The sequence below is a fragment of the Emydura macquarii genome, unplaced genomic scaffold (genome assembly GCF_026122565.2).
Source record: "Emydura macquarii macquarii isolate MOO-44397 ecotype Brisbane River unplaced genomic scaffold, CSIRO-AGI_Emac_v2 contig_302, whole genome shotgun sequence".
NCBI lineage: Eukaryota > Metazoa > Chordata > Testudines > Chelidae > Emydura > Emydura macquarii.
In genome coordinates this window covers 1468360-1487575 of record NW_027130439.1, presented here as the reverse complement: position 1 = coordinate 1487575, position 19216 = coordinate 1468360, and the positions used below count along the sequence as shown (strand labels likewise).

General features: G+C 39.8%; 1 protein-coding gene across 3 annotated transcripts in view; it reads left to right on the top strand.

Annotated features, from left to right (window-relative positions):
• Positions 1–19216, top strand: part of MTTP (microsomal triglyceride transfer protein) — a 47553-nt gene that overhangs the window by 12139 nt on the left and 16198 nt on the right. For all 3 annotated transcript variants that reach the window (XM_067553774.1, XM_067553754.1, XM_067553764.1), the window contains exons 6-15: positions 730–869; positions 2438–2588; positions 6510–6667; positions 7349–7517; positions 8160–8267; positions 9361–9573; positions 10767–10978; positions 12093–12190; positions 12292–12413; positions 12966–13193. In XM_067553774.1, the coding sequence (XP_067409875.1) occupies positions 730–869; positions 2438–2588; positions 6510–6667; positions 7349–7517; positions 8160–8267; positions 9361–9573; positions 10767–10978; positions 12093–12190; positions 12292–12413; positions 12966–13193 (1599 nt within the window). The remainder of the gene's footprint in view (positions 1–729; positions 870–2437; positions 2589–6509; positions 6668–7348; positions 7518–8159; positions 8268–9360; positions 9574–10766; positions 10979–12092; positions 12191–12291; positions 12414–12965; positions 13194–19216) is intronic.

The window sequence follows — 19216 nt, the reverse complement described above, 5'->3', positions numbered from 1 at the left end:
GCTGAGGATACTCGAACTAACCTGAGAAGCCAAACTAGTCCTTCGCAGCTGCAGAGATTCATAAAGTACAAAGCTGGTATACAGCCACCTTTGCCCTGCTCCTTCTTGACTCCTACACTGAGTGCAGTCTGGCTGGACCCTAAGCACTGGGCACCTAGCATTTCAAGCTTACCATAAACAAATTGTTTGTGAACAGGTCATTAGAGTCGATAGCTTCCACAATATGTTCTAGAGATGGCAGGCCAACAGTGTTGGGCCAGATCCTGCAACACTTACTCACATGAGCAAATTAGGTTCCTAGGAGTAGTCCTACTAATTTTCTTGAGAATCTTCTTTTCTGATGGTTGCCTTTTTAAAAAGAAAAAGAAAAGAAAAAAACCTTGATCTACACATTATTGGGTGTCTTTTCAGCAATATTCAATTCTCTAGCCCCCTTTTTCTCACCCCACCAACCTTCATGAGGTAGGTAAACATTGCTGCAGTTTGCCAATGAAAAATGAGACAAACATAATGTGGTAGTGACTGGGTTATGGTCACAGAAGGAGTTCATGTCAGAAATAAAATTGGAACTCTGGAAATCCTGGTTCCCAATCCTGGGCTTCGGAGTATTACACCAGGGGATAGGCCCAGTCCCACACTGCCCAACAGGGCCTTAGTTCAGGAAGAGTTTTGCCTTGTGTTTGGACTATCGGATCCAGCCCTATTTTCGTGTTTGTTATTATTTTTCAGCTTTTAGATGTCAGTACAAAAGCCACATCTGCTACAATTTATGTGCTAGAAGACAGTTTCATTACATCCGTGAGGGCAGAGGAGAATCATGTTTTGTCTCTGAATTTCCGGCAAACAACAGATGCCAAAATAGTTTCCAAGTAAGGCTGGCTAATTTGATTTTTTAAAAATATTTAACTGTTAAATCCAACTAATAATGGCAGTAGGAATCATTAATTATATGTATTTTATGTGTTTATTTAACCTTATAATTAATATATAAAAAACAATCCAGTAGTGTATATAATTAGTTTATGTAACTGTACTTTGCCGTCACTTCTGTCATTATTCCCCCTTCCTCATTATTTCCTATTGTTTGTTATACACACTTCTGGAGTCCTGTCTTAAAAAACTGCACACAGTTAAGCACGTATATTTTATTCATGAAAGCAGTGCTATTGATTGCAATGACACAGCTTGTGTGAGTAAAGTTACATGTGTCTGCACCATCATGGCCTAAGACCGTAAACTCTTCAGAAAGGATCTCTGTCTACCTATATGTTTGTAGAGTACCTAGCACAATGGGGCGCAAATGTACTATCATAATGCAAGTAATAAATAATGAAATAATAATAGTTAGAGCTGGTCAAACCAATTTGAAAAGTTCAAAGTATCCATGAAAAAGGGTTAAAAAAAAATTGCTGATTTTTTTGCTAAAGATTTTTTTCCAGTTTTTATCACATTCTTAATGGAAATATTAAATCATAACAACACTCTTGTTTCGTTGTTATTCTATTTCTGCCTCCTCTCATTTCTTAATAGAATTTTAAACAGAGATAGGCCGAAGCTGTAAGATTCAAATACAGATCTAGACTTCCAACACTTGAAAGTTCAGAGGTGTTTGGATTACGGCCTGTTATACAGATAGGGACCAACTGCGAAATTTGGAACTATGTCTGAGTCCCGACTCTAGTGTTCCCTCCACTCCCCCAAAGTTTGGAGTTATTCATATCCAGGGAATTGGTTCAGGCACATTCTTAGGGTTTGTCTACTAAGACTTAGTGCGCAGCAAACCACGATGCGAATGTGCAGCTCCCTAGCCTGCTGCACATAAAGTCACCACATGGACACTACACCAGGCACTGAAAGTTCCAAAGTGAGGGCTGATGTACTGCTATTTGGGTAGCAGGGCCAGTTAGTGCACAACAAGTTAGTGTGCTATAGATTTATATCCCATCTTGCAGTGCACTAAGTCTCCATGTAGACAAGTCCATAGCTTTATGGTATAAGCATAGCATGGTTTCAAGAAAGCAGGGCATTTGCTGTTTCAGTAGACAGAAGTTTCTTATAAAGTACATGAAATATTTCCGACTGAAAACGCAGTTTTAGATAATCTGGCAGTAAGGTATATTTATACCTACACATTTTGGAAGGCTGTTTACCATATGTTATGGATCTGGACCCTAGACAGCCTAAGGGGCATCTTAATAATTTAGACAGATAGATTTCCTCCATTTCCCTCCAGCAACAACTCACTAGTGTTAAATCCTCCTGATAGCTTAAAATGGAAAAAAGATTTACAGTGTTTTCCTGTGACTTCTCAAATGAGAAATTTATTGATTCTATGATTCACTTCAATGGGATAATACATTTCTTTCCCCATGTGTTTCATTTATTTCTTCAAAACACATTCAGACTTAACAGTTTTTTTCAATGTGTGGATATGCAGGCAGAAACTGGAACTGAAATCAACAGAAGCTGGCCCTAGAGTGATTGCTGGGAAGCAGGTTGCCAGTGTTATCAAGACTTTGGACTCTAGTTATGTAGCAGTTCCACTAGTGGCGGAACCAGTCAAGACTGAATGCAAAAACTGTCCTTCTGTAAGTAAACACACTATTAGACTTAAATTGAAGGAGGTGAGTAGAATAGGTTTGAAAAAGACATTTTTATCCAACAAATATGCCAAAGAAAGATTTCTAATATACCGTTATAAATTCCACAGGAATTCCCCAAAACTTCTGAACATTACAGTGGTGCTGTAGTGAGTCAACAATCAAAGCTGAGTTGAGTTTTGCACTTGAAGTGGAATTAACCCTTTTTGTTTTCTATGAATAATATGATGCATCCCCCTCCAAAATTACATCACATATTCTTAAGAATACAGAATGAAGTTTCTGAGAATTTACAAGTAAATTAATACATTTTTAATTATAATCACTTTAAAATAAAATGGGCTTTTTATATATAATTTTTTGAAACTCTAATCTTTCTTCCCACTCCCTCTAGCAAAACAATCTCGATTTTTGAGATTTGAGATTTGACTTAGCAAAATGTAAGGTAAAAGCTACTTTTTAAAAGTGTATTGATGTGTTAATTTTTAAGTTACTAACGCTATTGGTCAACAACATGTATTTCCTCCTGATACTGTCAACAAATATTTAACTGCTATTACGATAATTGAATGGTTTTTTGGTGAACAGATACCCTGTAATTTAGAAGTTATGATTCTAAATAGCTTTTTGATGTGGAAGGTATGACTCCAGATCAGCAAGATACTTAAGCATGTGCATAATTTTAAGCCTTCAGTGGATCTACTCATGCATTTAAAATACCTTGCTGTCCTGGCACCTATGCTAGTTATTTGGTATAATGTGTTTTTTCTAGAGTTTGTATAGCTGCATGGAAGTAAAAAAAAACCAACAACCACAAGCTGGGGAAAGCTGAAACAGAGGGGATATTGCATGAGCAGTGAAGAAGTTCTCAAGAAGGGGGGGGCACATCAATGGGGAAAAAAAGGCTGAGAAAGGGAGGTGCCTTCTTTCCCCCTGGGGTTGGGTATTGAACAGTTTCTCACTTCTTATTGTTATAGCTGTCAGCTGAGGTAAAAACATTTGGATCTAAATTTGTCATAATAGTTGTAGAGATAATTTCCAGGCCAAATTAAAAACCATGGGGTATATTTACAGAGCATGAAGAATGAAGCATGGCGTTCTCATTATAATGCGGACAATGGAGTCCCACTTTCCTACTGTATTTTACTGCAATTGCTATGCATTGACTGGGTCTATAAACAGAACACTATTCAAAACAGCAACATCATAATATTTAGCACTTCCATGTCATAATATACATTAATGCCACACAGCTTTACATTTTCAAAGGCCTTCACAAACATTACCTCTCTCACTTAGGTATGGTTAGGATTAGTTAAAGTAACCATTATTATCCCCATTTTACAAGGAGGAAACCTAGATACAGAGAAAGGAAGGTCAACATTTTTAAACTTGGAAGCTTAAAGTAAGGCATATAAATCCATATTCAGGCATTGCACATAAGTCACTTGATTTTCAGAAGTGCTGAGTATTCATTGTTTTTATTTAAACGGGTGCTTAACGTTTCTGGGAATCAAGCCATTTATTAAGATGGCTACTTCAGTCACGCACATTTGAAAACTTTGGCTTAAGTCACTTTCCCCAAGCTAAAGAGTAAATCAAAGGCCTGGTCTACACTTACCTTCAAGCTACGCAGAGCTTGTGGAACTCCCATCGACTTCGTAACTCATCTTCTATGCGACGTCTCCACTGCACTGTGCCACTTGAGGGGGTGGTTTTAGTGGGTCGACTTCCGGATCGATTGAGCGGGTCTTCACTGACTGCTCACTCGATCCAGACAGATCGATCTGAGTGAAGACGTACCCAGAGTCACTGTTGAGATTTGAAGCTGCTTCTCATGTAGTTCAACTATTAACTTGTCAACATATAAAAACAGTAGCTGCATTATAAATTTTCTTTTATCCATTTTACATGATTGCCAACAGCAACAGGTGAAGCATTTCCTGGCAATTAATGACCAGGTGAATTTGAGACCCAAGCTTCTCCTTGGGCTCTAGCATCCTCAAACTGGTCAGAAACTGCACAAGGATCATGATAGCTGAATGAATGTTCAGAGATGATTTTGAGTAATCTAGGGTAATGCAAAGGACACCTATTGTCTAGGACATACCAACTGAAGTGCATCACTCACCACAAAAATCCATCTCTCTACAACACGTATTTATTCATTTTCAGCTTACAATAGCAATATTGACCTTGATGCTGAGCATCAGTGTCCAGCTGAGATTAACAGCCCTCATCTCTGCCCCAGGCCATCAATTCCTCCCAGATTGTCATTAATCCTCAGGAAATACCGTGTCTCTATTATTGTTGCCCAATTACAGTCTGTTACAGTTCATGGAAATTACACTCTGTACCACTAAAATGACATTTCTGTTTGCAGCCGGTTCAAGAGCTATAAGCTTAATACAAACCCTATGAAAGTAGAATATTTTAGCAAAGGTTGAGCTAGTGTTGATGTGATTTCCCACTTCGGAGAACTACAATAAACACCATTGCAATGAACAGATAAGTTTTCATCAAGGAATGTCCTAGATAATACTAGATAACAAAAGTGGAGGCAGGTGATAAAACAGAGAAAAGGTCAAAATATCTGTACAGATTTCTTACCAAATGGTATCTGAAAGAAAGTAGCCCTCTCAACTTTTAAATTTCTTAACATGGAACATAGGCTTCTAAAATATTGCAGTGGGAAGTCTGGAAATGTATAAAATTGATGCCAAGAGTTTAGCTGAATTGAAAAAAGGGATTGGACATTTATATCACTAACAGGAACATCCAGAGGTACAATAGTAAGGATTAAAAAAATAAATAAATAAATAAAAGAGAGAGAGGGAGGGAGGACCATGACATTTAGATGGGACATAAATCCTCAGAATTCAGGACACAAACCAATCTCTAACCACAGAAGAGGGAAGAAACTTTCCTTTTGGACATATTATCCCATAACTGCCTACTGCTGAGTTTCTTACACCTCCCTCTGAAATATCTTGTACTTCTCACCACTGTGCACAGGATGCTGGACCTAGACAAACCATTGGTCTGATTTAGTATGGCAATTCTTGTGTTTCTGTAATGCTGGTCAAGGTGCATCACTTTTGACTGACTTTATCTTGGCTTAAATTTCACCTCTTTTTCCTTCCACAACTAAAACAGTGCAAAACGCAGCATGCTGTGCCCCATTTAACTGCAATCCACCATGGTAGAGATAGCTGTATTTCAGTGGTATAGTTTGTGGAGCACTTTGAAGATACTTAGGATGATGTGCTATATACATGTAAAATATTATTAATGATTCAGCAACTGAAGGAATGCAAACGCATCTGGTTTCCAATACTCTGTTAACTACCAATTTATAAAACAGTCACAAATTACTACCTCTCCCCACCATACACAACTGTAGAAAACAGAAATGGGAAAGTCTTATGGGGGCATCTGCAAAGGCTTCTTACAAAAGTGTCATCTTCTAAAAAAATGTCCAGTGGGGCATTTTGCATTTCTTTCAATAATGAAGTTTCAAGAAAACTAGAGCCACATCATGAGAACACTATATTTACCTGAAAGAATGGGGTTTCTTCTCTGTTCCTTTCAGATCCTGGGTAATCATGTTTTGGACCAAAATGTATCACATTTCAGATATTATGTAGTACTCAAGTGATACTGTAGACTTTAATGAGACACTCAATTTCAGTTTCACTGCAGTATGTAATTGCTGAGACCTCGAAAAGGTTAAGGAACACATGGATTGAGGTACTATAAGCATATTAAATGATATCTACCTAAGGGATCTCCAGTATATGACATTTCAACTAGTATGAACTATACTCAGCATATCTATCGTGGGACTGATTTCTGAGAATTGAAACCAGTGCATAAGGTTTGACATCAATGTGTTTAATTATTTTGCAGATTTCTGAGCACTGGCAGGCTATCAGGAAACAACTGGAACCTGAAAACCTTTCAAAAGCTGAAGCAACAAGAAGTTTTTTGTCCTTTATTCAGAACCTCAGGAAAGCTACGAAAGAGGAAATACTTCAAATTCTTAGAAGTGAAAGAAATGCAGTACTGTAAGTCACCAAGAGCAAATTTTTATGTTGTAACAAAGGGTTTACAACACACATAAATGTGGGGGTGGATGCATGGGAGGGAGTAACTCATACACATACATGTGTAGTCATATTGATAATATGCTGGATCTGTAATAGTTAACACTCTTCTATCTACAGGGAAGGGGAAGGTTTTCTATGGTAGTGTTTGCTTCTGCAGAATATGTTTTTGCAGTTTATTATTCAGCCTCTAGATGCCTCTGACAACTGTATAGCATCCCAGACAGTGTGGTCTCTGGTAAAGAACAGAGCCAAAGCTGGAACTCAAGCTGAGTGGAAAGCCCTTCATCTGCAGTCATAGCTGTTTTCTTTCTACAGACACTTTTCCTTTTTCAGATTTAGTCCTGTGGAATTTAAAACACTCAGAACACTTCTAAGCCTTTTGTCATGCTCTTCCTCTGTACTGGCATAAAACAAAATATCATCCACCATGTGTATGAATATCCCATGCAGTCCTTCAGCTATCTTGCCCTGGAAGATTTCAGGTGCACTGTTTTTGCTAAAATGTAAATGCTGAAAGCAGTACTGGCCAAAAAGAGTGATAAATTCTACCTACCTTTGTTTCTGTAAGTAGCAGTGTCTTTTCAATACTTAGCCTAGCACATTACAATACCTTGTTAATTTCCACGCCTCCTTCTACAGTCCTCAGCTGGTGGATGCTGTAACCTCTGCTCAGACCCCAGCCTCACTGGAGGCCGTGCTGGAGTTCCTGGACTTTAAGAATGGAAGCAGCTCAGTCCTACAGGAGCGATTCCTATATGCCTGTGGATTTGCTTCCCACCCCAATGAATTGCTACTGAAATCTTTAATTGTAAGTCAAAATGGCAAAAAAAAGAAAAACCCCACAAGCTGATTTATTGCCCAATGAGCCTAAACCATGCTGGGAGGATAAGGGGTGGGGGGAGAAGGGACTGAGTCCATGCTCCTCAAAACAGCTTTGAGGTGTGCACATTCTGCTGCATGTTGCAGCTCATGCAGTACCTACAGTGCATAGGATTTCAGATGTAGAACCTATATTTACTTTGTAAAACATCACCTATGCTTACAACATACAAAACCTATTACAGAACAGTATCTAAGTACATCCTGTTTTCCTAGAGACTACCAGACCAAACAACATGTCACAAATTGTTCTGGTTAGCATAGCAATTTAGAGATGAAAAGATAAGTGCTGAGTATTTCTATTACCACTTGACATCAGGATTTAAACATCAACTTCGTAAGCAACTGCTGGGCCAGATATTCTGAATGAAATTCAAAGGAAAAAATTACATTTGGTTATTACACCCGATGGCAGAACAGTATTCTGCAGAATATGAGCGCGATCCTGAGAGGCAATGAGCACTCTTATCTCCCAGGGAAGTCAACAGGAGTGGAGGGCACTCATCACATTGCAGGATTTGTGCCATTGTATTTAGATGTGAAGGCTAACGGTGTTCCCTTTAAATAACAGAACAGACTCCAAGGCCAGATTGGAAATAGTGAAATCAGAGAAACTGTTACCATCATCATTGGTGCACTCATCAAAAAGCTGTGTGACAGAGGAGGCTGCAAACTTCCAGTAAGTATTTGCTGTTTTCCACTACTGGCCAAATTCGGCACATGCACAACCCGTTGAAAGTATCAGGAGACTCGTGCAAGCATCCATGGGCAGAATTTGCCCTCATGTTTTAAACTTTGCTTACAGACATTTATCTTTCATATGATGGAGAGACTTTCTTTATAACAGGTTTTATTTTGTGCCCTTGGTGCCTGATTCTGATCTCAGTAACATCTGCGTGCAGATAACGCTACCAACTTCTGATTTACGCTGGTGTAACTAACATCAGATCTCTCTCTCTAATCCCAAATGCCTGCATGTTCCTAGCTTGACAGTAGAAATGGTACTTTTGTCTGGTTTTACAGAAGTTTTTGGTGTCCCCTGAGAACTTTGTGCAATCAGGATCTACCTAAAACAATTTAGATTATAAATTAGATTAGATTATTGGAAACAACCTAGATTATAAATTCACTGGAGCAGGAATATTGGTCCAAATGCTGGCCTGTGTCTAATCTGTGCTTGGTGCAGTTTAGGAGTGGAACTCCTAGGGTTGATTTTATGCCATTCTATGGGTCATGACAAAAAGTGTAGCAACCTGAGGAACAAGGAATCCTCAACTGGCCATATCTGCTGCATTTATGACTGCTTTGCACTGCTGAAGAGTCTCAGAACATCCAGATAGCACCCAAGGATTTACCTTTTATTTTTCTGTTAAGTGCCATGCATTCCTATAGCACCATCTGAATAAGCACGAAGGAACATTTCCCGTGTCATTTCTTTCTGTCATAAGTTCTTCAATTATTTAAATTGTGTCTGTTGGACTCAGCAGCGGACTTTGTAAGTTCCTTGAACCAACATGCACATGCTAAGTGAGAGGCGTATTTAGGGCTCATGCATCACTGCATGCCTGTAGATGTCAGGAAGTTTTCGGTATGCAATTTAAAAGTCATACCTTTGCTAAATCTGATCAATTATGTTTTAAAGCAGCCTAAGGTATTAGGACCCAATCCTGCTGCTCCTACTCATATGGGAGTTGAGCATGCTTCGTTCCTTGTGGAAAGCACTCAGCACCTTGGATGATCAAGGTTAAGTGTGGCATAAATTTTCTTTTCAGGCTGTTGTGCGAGCTCAGAAGCTGATCCTAGAAGGATTAGGCAAGGCAAAGAAAGAAGAAGAGGTGAAGATGTACCTGATGGCTGTGAAGAATGCGCTTCTGCCTGAAGCAATTCCGCTGCTGCTAAAATATGCTGAGTCAGGAGACGGGCCCATCAGTAACATTGCTGCCACTGCTCTGCAGAGATATGACATTTCTTTCATCACCAGTGAGGTGAGAAGATTTACTGCAAGGAAAAAAGTACAAGAGAGGACATTTAAAATCAAATGCTAATTAAATGGAACCCACTCTTCAAGTCCCACCCCATTTAAATTTGCACTAGATATTTTTTCTTTCAATAAATTGTCCTTTATACCCTCCCTCGGGGAAGCCAGAAAACTGTTCATGGAAGTTTTGAAGACGATCTCCACGCATTTCTCTTTTCCCACACACCAGTGTCTAGAATGCTAGAGTTAATCTATGGCTCTACAGTCACATGCAACAATTAAGGTACAGCATGTGGAGATCATTGCTCAGATCTCAGCTACATTCACAGATGTGCTCATTTTGCTGTGTGACACACAAGAGACATTGGACAGAATGGGAAACGTGAACCAGAATAAACAGAATCCTTCCTAGCCCCCCAGGTAGCAAAGGAGAATGGGTGGAAAGGAGGAGACAGAGATACCTCTGTCTTCCCTCCCAGCATCTAGGAAAGGGATAGGTCAAGAGAAATACTGAGAGATTATGGCAAATGGAACTGCAGAGAAACGTAAGATAATCATAGAGCGAGGTCCTGACATCATTGCACTATGTGCTTCTGTTGCTGTTATGCACCAACCACGGATGGCCTTGCATTGCCATGGTGAAATTTCACAATGCAAACATCTCAGTTCATCAGCAGGCCATTACTGCTTGGCTCTCCGTAACTCCCTTTGTTATGAAGTAGCTCTGCAGCCCTTCATGGTAAGATACCCTAGTAGCTGACAATTCTTAGCTTGTGGGAAATGTAAGATTATTTTTTAAGATACCTCTTCTTTTAACCGTTTAAAGAAATCTCTTTAGCCATTGATAGCATTGTATCAATTCTCATCCACTAGTGCTCTGGCCAACAATCTTGCTATCTGTGCTAATGTGCAAGGTTGCATGTGAGCTGTTGTTGAGAGCATAATGGCTGCTCCATTTGTTTGCACAATCACTGTATGACTAGTGTTTAACATGTTCCATTTTAACGTGTTTTAAGACACAGGGAGCATAAAAAGTACTATATTAAAAACATACTCGAATGCATTAGCTATGGACCTAGACTAGACAGGAGTCAGGATATGTGTTTGTATCGCTGACGTTATGAATTAGTATGATTCCAAGCTGTGCATTTTCTCTGGATATATGTGACTTATTAAGTGACTATTCTGTTTTCTTATTAGGTGAAGGAAACAATGAACAGGATTTATCACCAGAATGATAAAATTTATGAAAAAACCATCAGAACCACTGCAGCTGCCATCATCTTCAGCAGTAATCCATCCTACATGGAAGTGAAAAACCTTTTGCTTTCTATTGGAGAATTGCCACTGGAAATGAACAAGTACATGCTATCATTAGTCCAAGATATACTTCATTTTGAAATGCCTGCAAGGTACATTATGTTTAATATATGTATATACACACACACATAACGCACACATGTACAGGCAGACACAGATATAAACAAACAGCCTTTCATTTATTGCTCTCTGGGATGGCATGGGATAAAATCAAAGGGTATACAGTTAATAGCTAAGTAACATACGTAGCTTTTAAGAGATCATAAGCGGGCACATGCTCATCCCTCCATTTTTGGGTATTGACATTTTTAAAATAAATCCATATATTCCGGTAGCAGATACTGAACACCTGACAGGAGATTTTCAAAGGCACAAATGGCAGTGAGGTGCCTACCTCCTCCTGATTTTCAATTAATTAGGTGCTTTGCTGCCATTTGTGCCTTTGAAAATCTTCCCCACCTGGTCCTCATTCCTGATGTTCGATGGAGCCTACATTTTATGTTTCCAAAAAGTGAGGCTATTGGAAAAGTTGCAGCATTAAAAGAACATCATTGAAATATCTTTTCATTCTAGAGACTTAATTTTCAAATAAAACGGTTTTAATTGGTAACCTTCCTACAACCAAACTCAGATCTGTGGCCAAGACCTGTAAAAAGTATCTCAACAATTAAGCCAGGTACTTAAAAAAATTTTCATTAGTAATCTTTTTCATTTCTGTTATTGAAATATCAATTTATATAAACAGTTTAAAAATTTTACATTCAAAAGAACATTAACATTGCAAAGTTTGATGCACCAAAAGGTCAGATAATACCTGTTCTGTGGCTAGGTCCATCTAGAACCTTTCACAAACGATAAATTTGCTTAAACAGTTATTTCTTTTCTTTCTTGAAATAAATAACATTGGGTGGGATTTTCAAAAGTGCCTAAGTGACTCAATGGGCCTTGTGCTCCTAATCCTCTGAGGCGGTTCTGAAATACCATCTATTATTCCTTATCTATTTATCTTCAGGTTTTAGGAACTAATCATCAAAAGCCCAGTGAAGTCACTGACTCCCATGGACTTCAATAGGTTTTGAGTCAGGCACAGTAGTGAGAGTAGTGTGCGCGAAGTTAAATCTTCTCTTTCCCAGCAGGCCAACATTGCTAATGTTCTCATGGAAGACAGTGCAGTAACAAACTGGTCTTCTTTTTCTAATACTACAGCAAAATGATTCGTGAAGTTCTGAAGGACATGGTTGTTCATAACTATGATCGCTTCTCCAAGACTGGGTCTTCCTCTGCCTATTCTGGCTATGTGACACGTATGTAACTCCCCAAAAATAGCTTTTTAAGCCAGTTTATATTCCAGGTTACTTGACTTAGTCACAGGCATGATTAATATCTGGTGTCTTTGTCGATTTAGGTGGTCCTGATGTATCATCCACATACAGCCTTGACATCCTCTACTCCGGCTCTGGAATTTTAAGAAGAAGTAACTTGAACATCTTTCTTTTCAATAAAAAAGCTCAACTTCATGCCAGCCAGGTAACTGCCATGCATTACGTAAACACTAAGCTAGCATATGGGCCTGTTCCTGCACCTTTAAGCCAACGTATCCCCTATTGAAAACCATGGAAGTCTGTGCATTTAAAGACTATTGGGTCAGGCAGAGAATATGCCAATAACAGAAAAAACTGCTGACAATGAGGCAAATGTATTATACAAAAGAAAGGTAGTTTCTTATATAACAGATCCAAAGCTTTACTTCTAGGGAAAGACTATCTATATAAAGACTAGGTAAAGGCTAAGTGCAAATTTCACCCACAAGTAATTAAATGGCAATAGTTGCTATGAGACTACTTTACTGTCTGTTTCTCCTGCTGCTATTTATTCTCCAGGTGCTATTTTTTTTGCTTCTAAACACTGTTTCATTTTCATTTTGATCAGATGCTTGTTCACATACAATAATACATTTTATACAATAAAAAAATAAGTTAACTTTAAAGTGCAACTCTTGTGTGCTAGAAATACTGGTAGTGTTTAAAACTCCAGATCAGGGACTTTGTCATGGATAGTGTCTCACTGTTGCCTTTTAAGGTTGTGATTGAAGCTCAAGGCCTAGAATCCATAATAGCTGCATCTGCTGATGAAGGCGAGGAAAACCTGGAGTCCTTTGCTGGCATGTCGGCAATCTTGTTTGACGTTCAGCTCAGGCCTGTTACCTTTTTCCAAGGATATGGAGATTTAATGTCTAAAATGTTCTCAGCAACTGGAGAGCCCATAAATGTGGTGAAAGGACTTATCCTCCTGACAGATTACTCACAGGTACTCTAAACTTTTTCTGTCTCAAGCACACACTCTCTCTCTCCCCCCCCCTACTCTTGCTCCTCCAACCACATTACATTAATGTGACGGTCTGCTCCACTTATTTTACACTGGGGAAACTATAGGGCTTTGTTGACTGTTCCATCAAAAGGGAAATTATATATTGTATGAAACCAGAAGACAGGAAATCAGCCTGGAGAACAGAAAAAGTTAAGATAAAAGCTGCAAATACATATACTGTAAAAACCAAACCAGTCCCCCATGGAAAAACCCTCCTGATATGCAGCATATTACTGGCAGAAATAGCCTCCTCCCTAGCCAGTTATTTTATATTGTACAGTTCCTATTAAGGTGGTGGTGCCACCAATAGCCATCTGTTTTTATATCTCAGGAGTTATCCAGTGATCTGACACCCATCTTGTGCATCTTGTCAAATGCTCAGCTGAGTTACCCAGGGTTGTATGCACCATGTGATCGTCCTTAACTCCTCACTTTACAAGCTTCGTGCTAGCATTGTTCAGAATTTACTGCGAATGCAGAGAGTGCAGTTTTCAAGGACTCATAACAGAGTGACATTGAAATGATCTGTCATTGAAAGCCTAAAGGCTCTTCTTAGTAAACATTCTTCCCTCAACCAAATTGGCACCAGAGATGCTCAAAAAAAAGTTACAAGATTTTTTCTTTTTGTGTGATGAAGAAAGTATTTTTCACTGTCTTTGTATTGCCAACCTACTGAATTATATTTAGTCAAACTTTCTCAAACAATTCCTCTCTAGGTGGAAATCACCAAAGGTGAAGGATTCAGACAATTATAGCCATCAGAAAACAGGGATTTAAAATTGAAACTATTATACAACTTTATATGTAGTTGTCACTACTGTGCCATTTATAGTGCTACAGATAATCTTTTCATCTTTAAGCAACACCATATGCTCTAATCTAGCTTCAGATGTGGAACAGCCATCTATCTGAGTAGTACAAATCTAGACACTTAAGCTAGAGCAAAGAGGCAGCATTTGGATTGATTTTTCTGTTCTGCCCAAATTCAGATGTGTGGAACTGGGAAATCTAATGGTAGAAATCAGCCTACAGAAGACCAGTTTTAGCCCCAAAGTAGCATTGGGTTACTGGGCAAGCATGGTGCAAGCTGCTCCCATTGCAAAATTTCATAGAGGCACCAGTAGTGTAACTTCTTACCTCACAGAATCTCATTAATCTCCCCTACATTTTGGTGGAGGAGAATGTCAAACTGTTCAAAGACAGAATGCAATCTGACTAACATTGTACCCTTGACTTTACCAACCAAAAGTGATCTGGAGCACCAACTCTTCTGTGCCTGAGGATTGGCATTCACATTTGCAATCAAACACAGCCACTTTTAAATGGTTCTGTCAGTTCAGAGTTTCATATACGGTACACAAACTGTGAACTGAAGTTCACTGATAAAAGCTGTTGGGTTCTAAGAAGAAGATTACATGCAAGAGGTCCAGCTAACAGATAGCGTGGCAGTAATCTATTTTACAAACAAATCAGGCAGGTGGAAACACGATCAGACCTTTACATTCTCCAGCTCAGATCACAGAAGCATGGTGTTTCCAGAACTAAATATTTCCAACTATCATGCATGCACAAAGCTCCATAAATATTCTGGCAGAATCACTTGGCCAGGCACCTCAAGAACTCTGCCAGCCAGTGGATTTGGACTCCTTAACTTCAGAGAACCTAGTAAGAGAGTGCGGGGCACACCAGTGTTGGAACTGCATGCCATGCCTAACAACAGCAGGGCATATTATTTTAGGTCAGTCACTGAAATTCAGGAAGCCTTGGCAATGGAAGTTCTGTAAAAGCACAGTGAGCAGATGGGATCACTCTCTGCTTTCTCTTCTGTGTCACTGATAGCACAGTTGCTGCACAAACTAGCTGGGATCCAGGTAGCAGAGACCTCAGTTGATCCTTCCTAGCCAGGAAAACACTGGTTCCTTTTAAGCTCCATCCACACAGGGATCTGAACTGGTTTACAACACTGTTTAAAACAGCTTCAGACTGAACCTTTTTTTCCCACAATACAGCTGGTCAGTGTGTATGGGGGCTGATTGAGACTATTTTTAACAATCACGTTTAAGATTAGAAACAGCCTTAACATTGGTTTGCCACTTCCATATAAGCCCACTACACTGTGTTGGAAATATTTTCACCTGAAGCGCCTTTAAACTGATTAGAACTGTATCAGGAACAGAAGTTTAAACAGAAGTGCAGATGGAGCCTTAGTTGAATAGGAAGACTGGCATTTAAGAATCTAGTTCAGAGAGAGAAAAAGAGTCCCTCCCTACACTTGTGTTGAAGCCATTTCACCAATAGCCATGCTTAACGTAGCTTCCTGCCCCTGGTTCTTGGGACCAGGAAACTAATTCAGTTTTCCTTGGCCAGCATGGAGTGCCAACAACCCCTGTAAACTAAAGCGTTTATAACATTGTTCATCCTTCTCTACAATGCCCGGTGGTCAGCTACCTGTTAGCAAGATCCACAGTGAGTCACAGCTTGGGACAATGTGGTTTCAGCACAGACAGGAACAAATGTGCAAAGGATGTAGATAGCACAGTTGCTATCCTATTTATAGGAGGATGACTTGAAAGCTGAAAGGAGGAATTTAAAATGGGCCAACTGAATTTTTGAAAACTAATTTCAGAATAGTCTATTTTACAGGGACTTTTGAAACAGTATATTCTGATTTTTTTTTTAAATGTCCCTTAGAACCGTTATAAAGGTTTTTCTGCTTTTTTGTTCGTCTTTATATGGATCACTTTAGGTCATGGTTGTTCCACTGCTAACTGAGTAAACAAGTGAAAAATGGCATTGACAATACACAAAGTGCTGTCAAATATACAAGGTAAAAAAACCTGGAAAAATAGTTTACTTTCACTACTCCTTTCAGCTGCAGTAGTCATGATTATAGCAGAAAGCATGCTCAGACAGATGTGAATTCCATGTTGACAATGTCCCTTTAAACTCATGCTCCTGCCCACTACCCATGATGCAGTGTTTTTGTGAGAGACGGTATTCCAAAAATCCACAAACAAAAATCATCAGGGTACACAATGCAGCTATCACCATCTTTCACAACACTGTTCAAGGGTTAAGAATGAATGTGGCAAATCATAATCCCAGTCATAAAAGAAACCATTCTCCTAGAATTATTTTAAGCCTATGAAGACACATACATTAACGCTCCTGGGTGTAAGAACAATATTTCTTCTCAGCATCACACCTACCAGAACAACAGAGAAACCAAATATTTTATGAGTAGGTCAAAGCAGCCATTTGAAAACCAGACCCTATGGGAGGGTAACCAGTTCCCAAAGAAGTGCCTTTTTCAGCAATTCCATTTGCATTCCATTCCAGTAGTAAACCCAGTACAGTATGTAGTGGAGCTCTTGTAGAAATTTGGTCTACTTCAGCATTTTGAATCAGTACCAAGACATTGATCCCAACTTTTAATATCCCGTCTTCTGTTACAAAGGATGCTGTTAAGCTTTAAGTAGAAAGGCAAAGGAAAACAGCACCTCTAAAAGGTCAATGCCCATTGACTTTAATGGGATTTGCACAGATGTAACTGAGGACAGAATTCAGCCCTAGAGCAGGAAATCGATGATCAGGCCAACCTTGTTGTCAAGACTCATAAAAACATTAAACAAAAAGATACAGGTGTTCACGACATGTTCTTTGAGCTTTAAAGGCAAATTTAACTTAGCTATTGCAGCCTTTGAAGCCCTACATAATCACATCCACAGTAACTGTTACATTTAATAATGCAGCCTTCACAAATCGACCCTACACTCAAATACGTGCAATTTGACATGCATCTCCAAAAATTTGCTCCCGCTTGTGCACAAATGACTTTCAGAATGTATGCTATTATGTGCTCACGTACATGGAGTTATAGCCCAGTCTGGTTCTAATGTTTAAAAAAGAGATATGGAACGTCTCCAGATTCAGATAAGCCAAGCATTTTTAATTAGCTACAAGGCGTGAAATACTGGGCCTATTGAAATCAATGGCAAAACTTCCTTTGACTTCATTGTGGCCAGGATTTCACCCAAAGACTTTAATTAGATAAGAATAACAAGAAAACTGGACAACATGTGCTCAAGCTAGTGAGGGTATCCTTGTTTATAAACTACATCCAGCCCACTGCATTCTTAGGTTAAATGTTCAGCCCACTCCAGTAGCAACTGACTGCCCAGTGACAAGCCTATTGAACTCTGCAACACAGAATGTTTCAGACCTTAAAAGGTGAAGTAACCATATACAGTCACCACATTTCTCCAGGCTCCAGACACCATGAGAGGAAGGTTTTAAGGCCCTTCTCCCACAACCAACCTCGCTAAACACCAAACCCTGCTGACTGAGTTTGAGTGGGAGCCTAGGTCTTTCTCAAGACAGCTTCCACAGGAGACAGCAGGGCTGCTGAGCAGCGAGCAAAGAAAGGACCATAGCGCGACCCTTTGTCCAGCGGAGAAGTGGAAGGGGGCAGAATCAAGCACTCCTGCAAACAGCTGCAGTGATACAGGGAAAAACACAGGAACAGAGATACTGGCACGGGGAGGGACCCACTGGGTATAGGGAGGACAAGTATCCCCACCCCGAAGAGACATGATGACAGGAGAAAAGGAGAAAGAGAGCAGCAGATTTCACCGAGAGTAGACAACAGCTTGTGTACTTGTGCCCCACAGGCAGGGCCATACGTCTGGCCCCTTACACTGTGCTAACCCTGCTCAGTGTGGGGAATTCATCTCGCCAGGACAACTGGCGTGAAAGATGGGCTGGCCAGCAACAGGCCCCCCTTTCCTCAACAGCGAGGGGAGATAGCCGCTGCCTGCATGTAGGGGAATTAAAAGCCACTTTCCACTGAATAGAAAGTGGCTGCTCCTATTCTCATTTCTCCTGTGACTGCTCTCCAGGCAGAGTGCCCATTCCCTACGCCCCACACCTGCTATTTCCTTCAAAGCTCCATTACTGCTGGCGTTTATGGAAGGGGGTGTAGCTTGATCCTGCTTCTTCAAGCCCCAGAAGGAATGGAGGCACCTACGGTCTTTCTACCCACTGGCTTGTGAGAGCATGTCTACACTGTGTGAACGCAACACCTGCGGCTAGCCCCTGTTAGCTGACTCAAGCCTGCGAGGCTCGGACTGCAGGGCTGTAACACTGTGTAGATTTCCGGGCTGCAATTTCATAGCTCCGCAGCCAAAGCCCAAGTCAGCTGATGTAGGCCAGCCACAGGTGGTATATTGCAGTGCAGACAGACCCTCAGATGCCTGGCTGCTTCCTGCTGTTGTCACAAGGGACACCCAAGCTGCCTCACAGACGTCACTAGCAGGGGAGACAAATTCTTCCTTGGGAAGAGGAGCTCCCAGGGCCCATACAGCCACTCCGTTTTTTAAATATAAAAGCTTACTGGGCAATAACTACCTTCTACAAAGTGAGGTTCAGAGTGCTACTTTAATTAACTAATTCTATTTCAAGTAGAGAAATCATCATTTTTAGAGTCACTCAAAATTCAGAAGATCAACAAAATGATTTTTCACTGGAAAATGCAGGCCCATCAAAATGCTTTTCAAAATCACTTTTGATTTTACCATTTTGCTTTGGAGAAAAACAAACAAACAAACAAACAAACAATTTGACAATATCAAAATGGCCTGTTTTGACATGTTCAGAATAAATCGTTCAATTTTTGTTGGGAAATATTTTTAAATGTTGTATTATTTTTAAAAAGTATAAAGTGAAACAAAATGTTTAATTTTGTGGAAACCAACATTTTGATTGATCCACCCTCTCCATCTTCTCCTGAATTTACATCATTGGAGAATTTTGTGAGTTTCATTCCAATTCAAAATGAAGCCAAATTTAGGAAACCTTCGTGAAATGGAGTTACCCTCTGCACAGCTCTAATCAACAGAAGGTGAACTGAGGCAGAGAGATTACAAATCTTCTCCAAAGCCCACTGAAGTCAGCTGGAGTCTCTT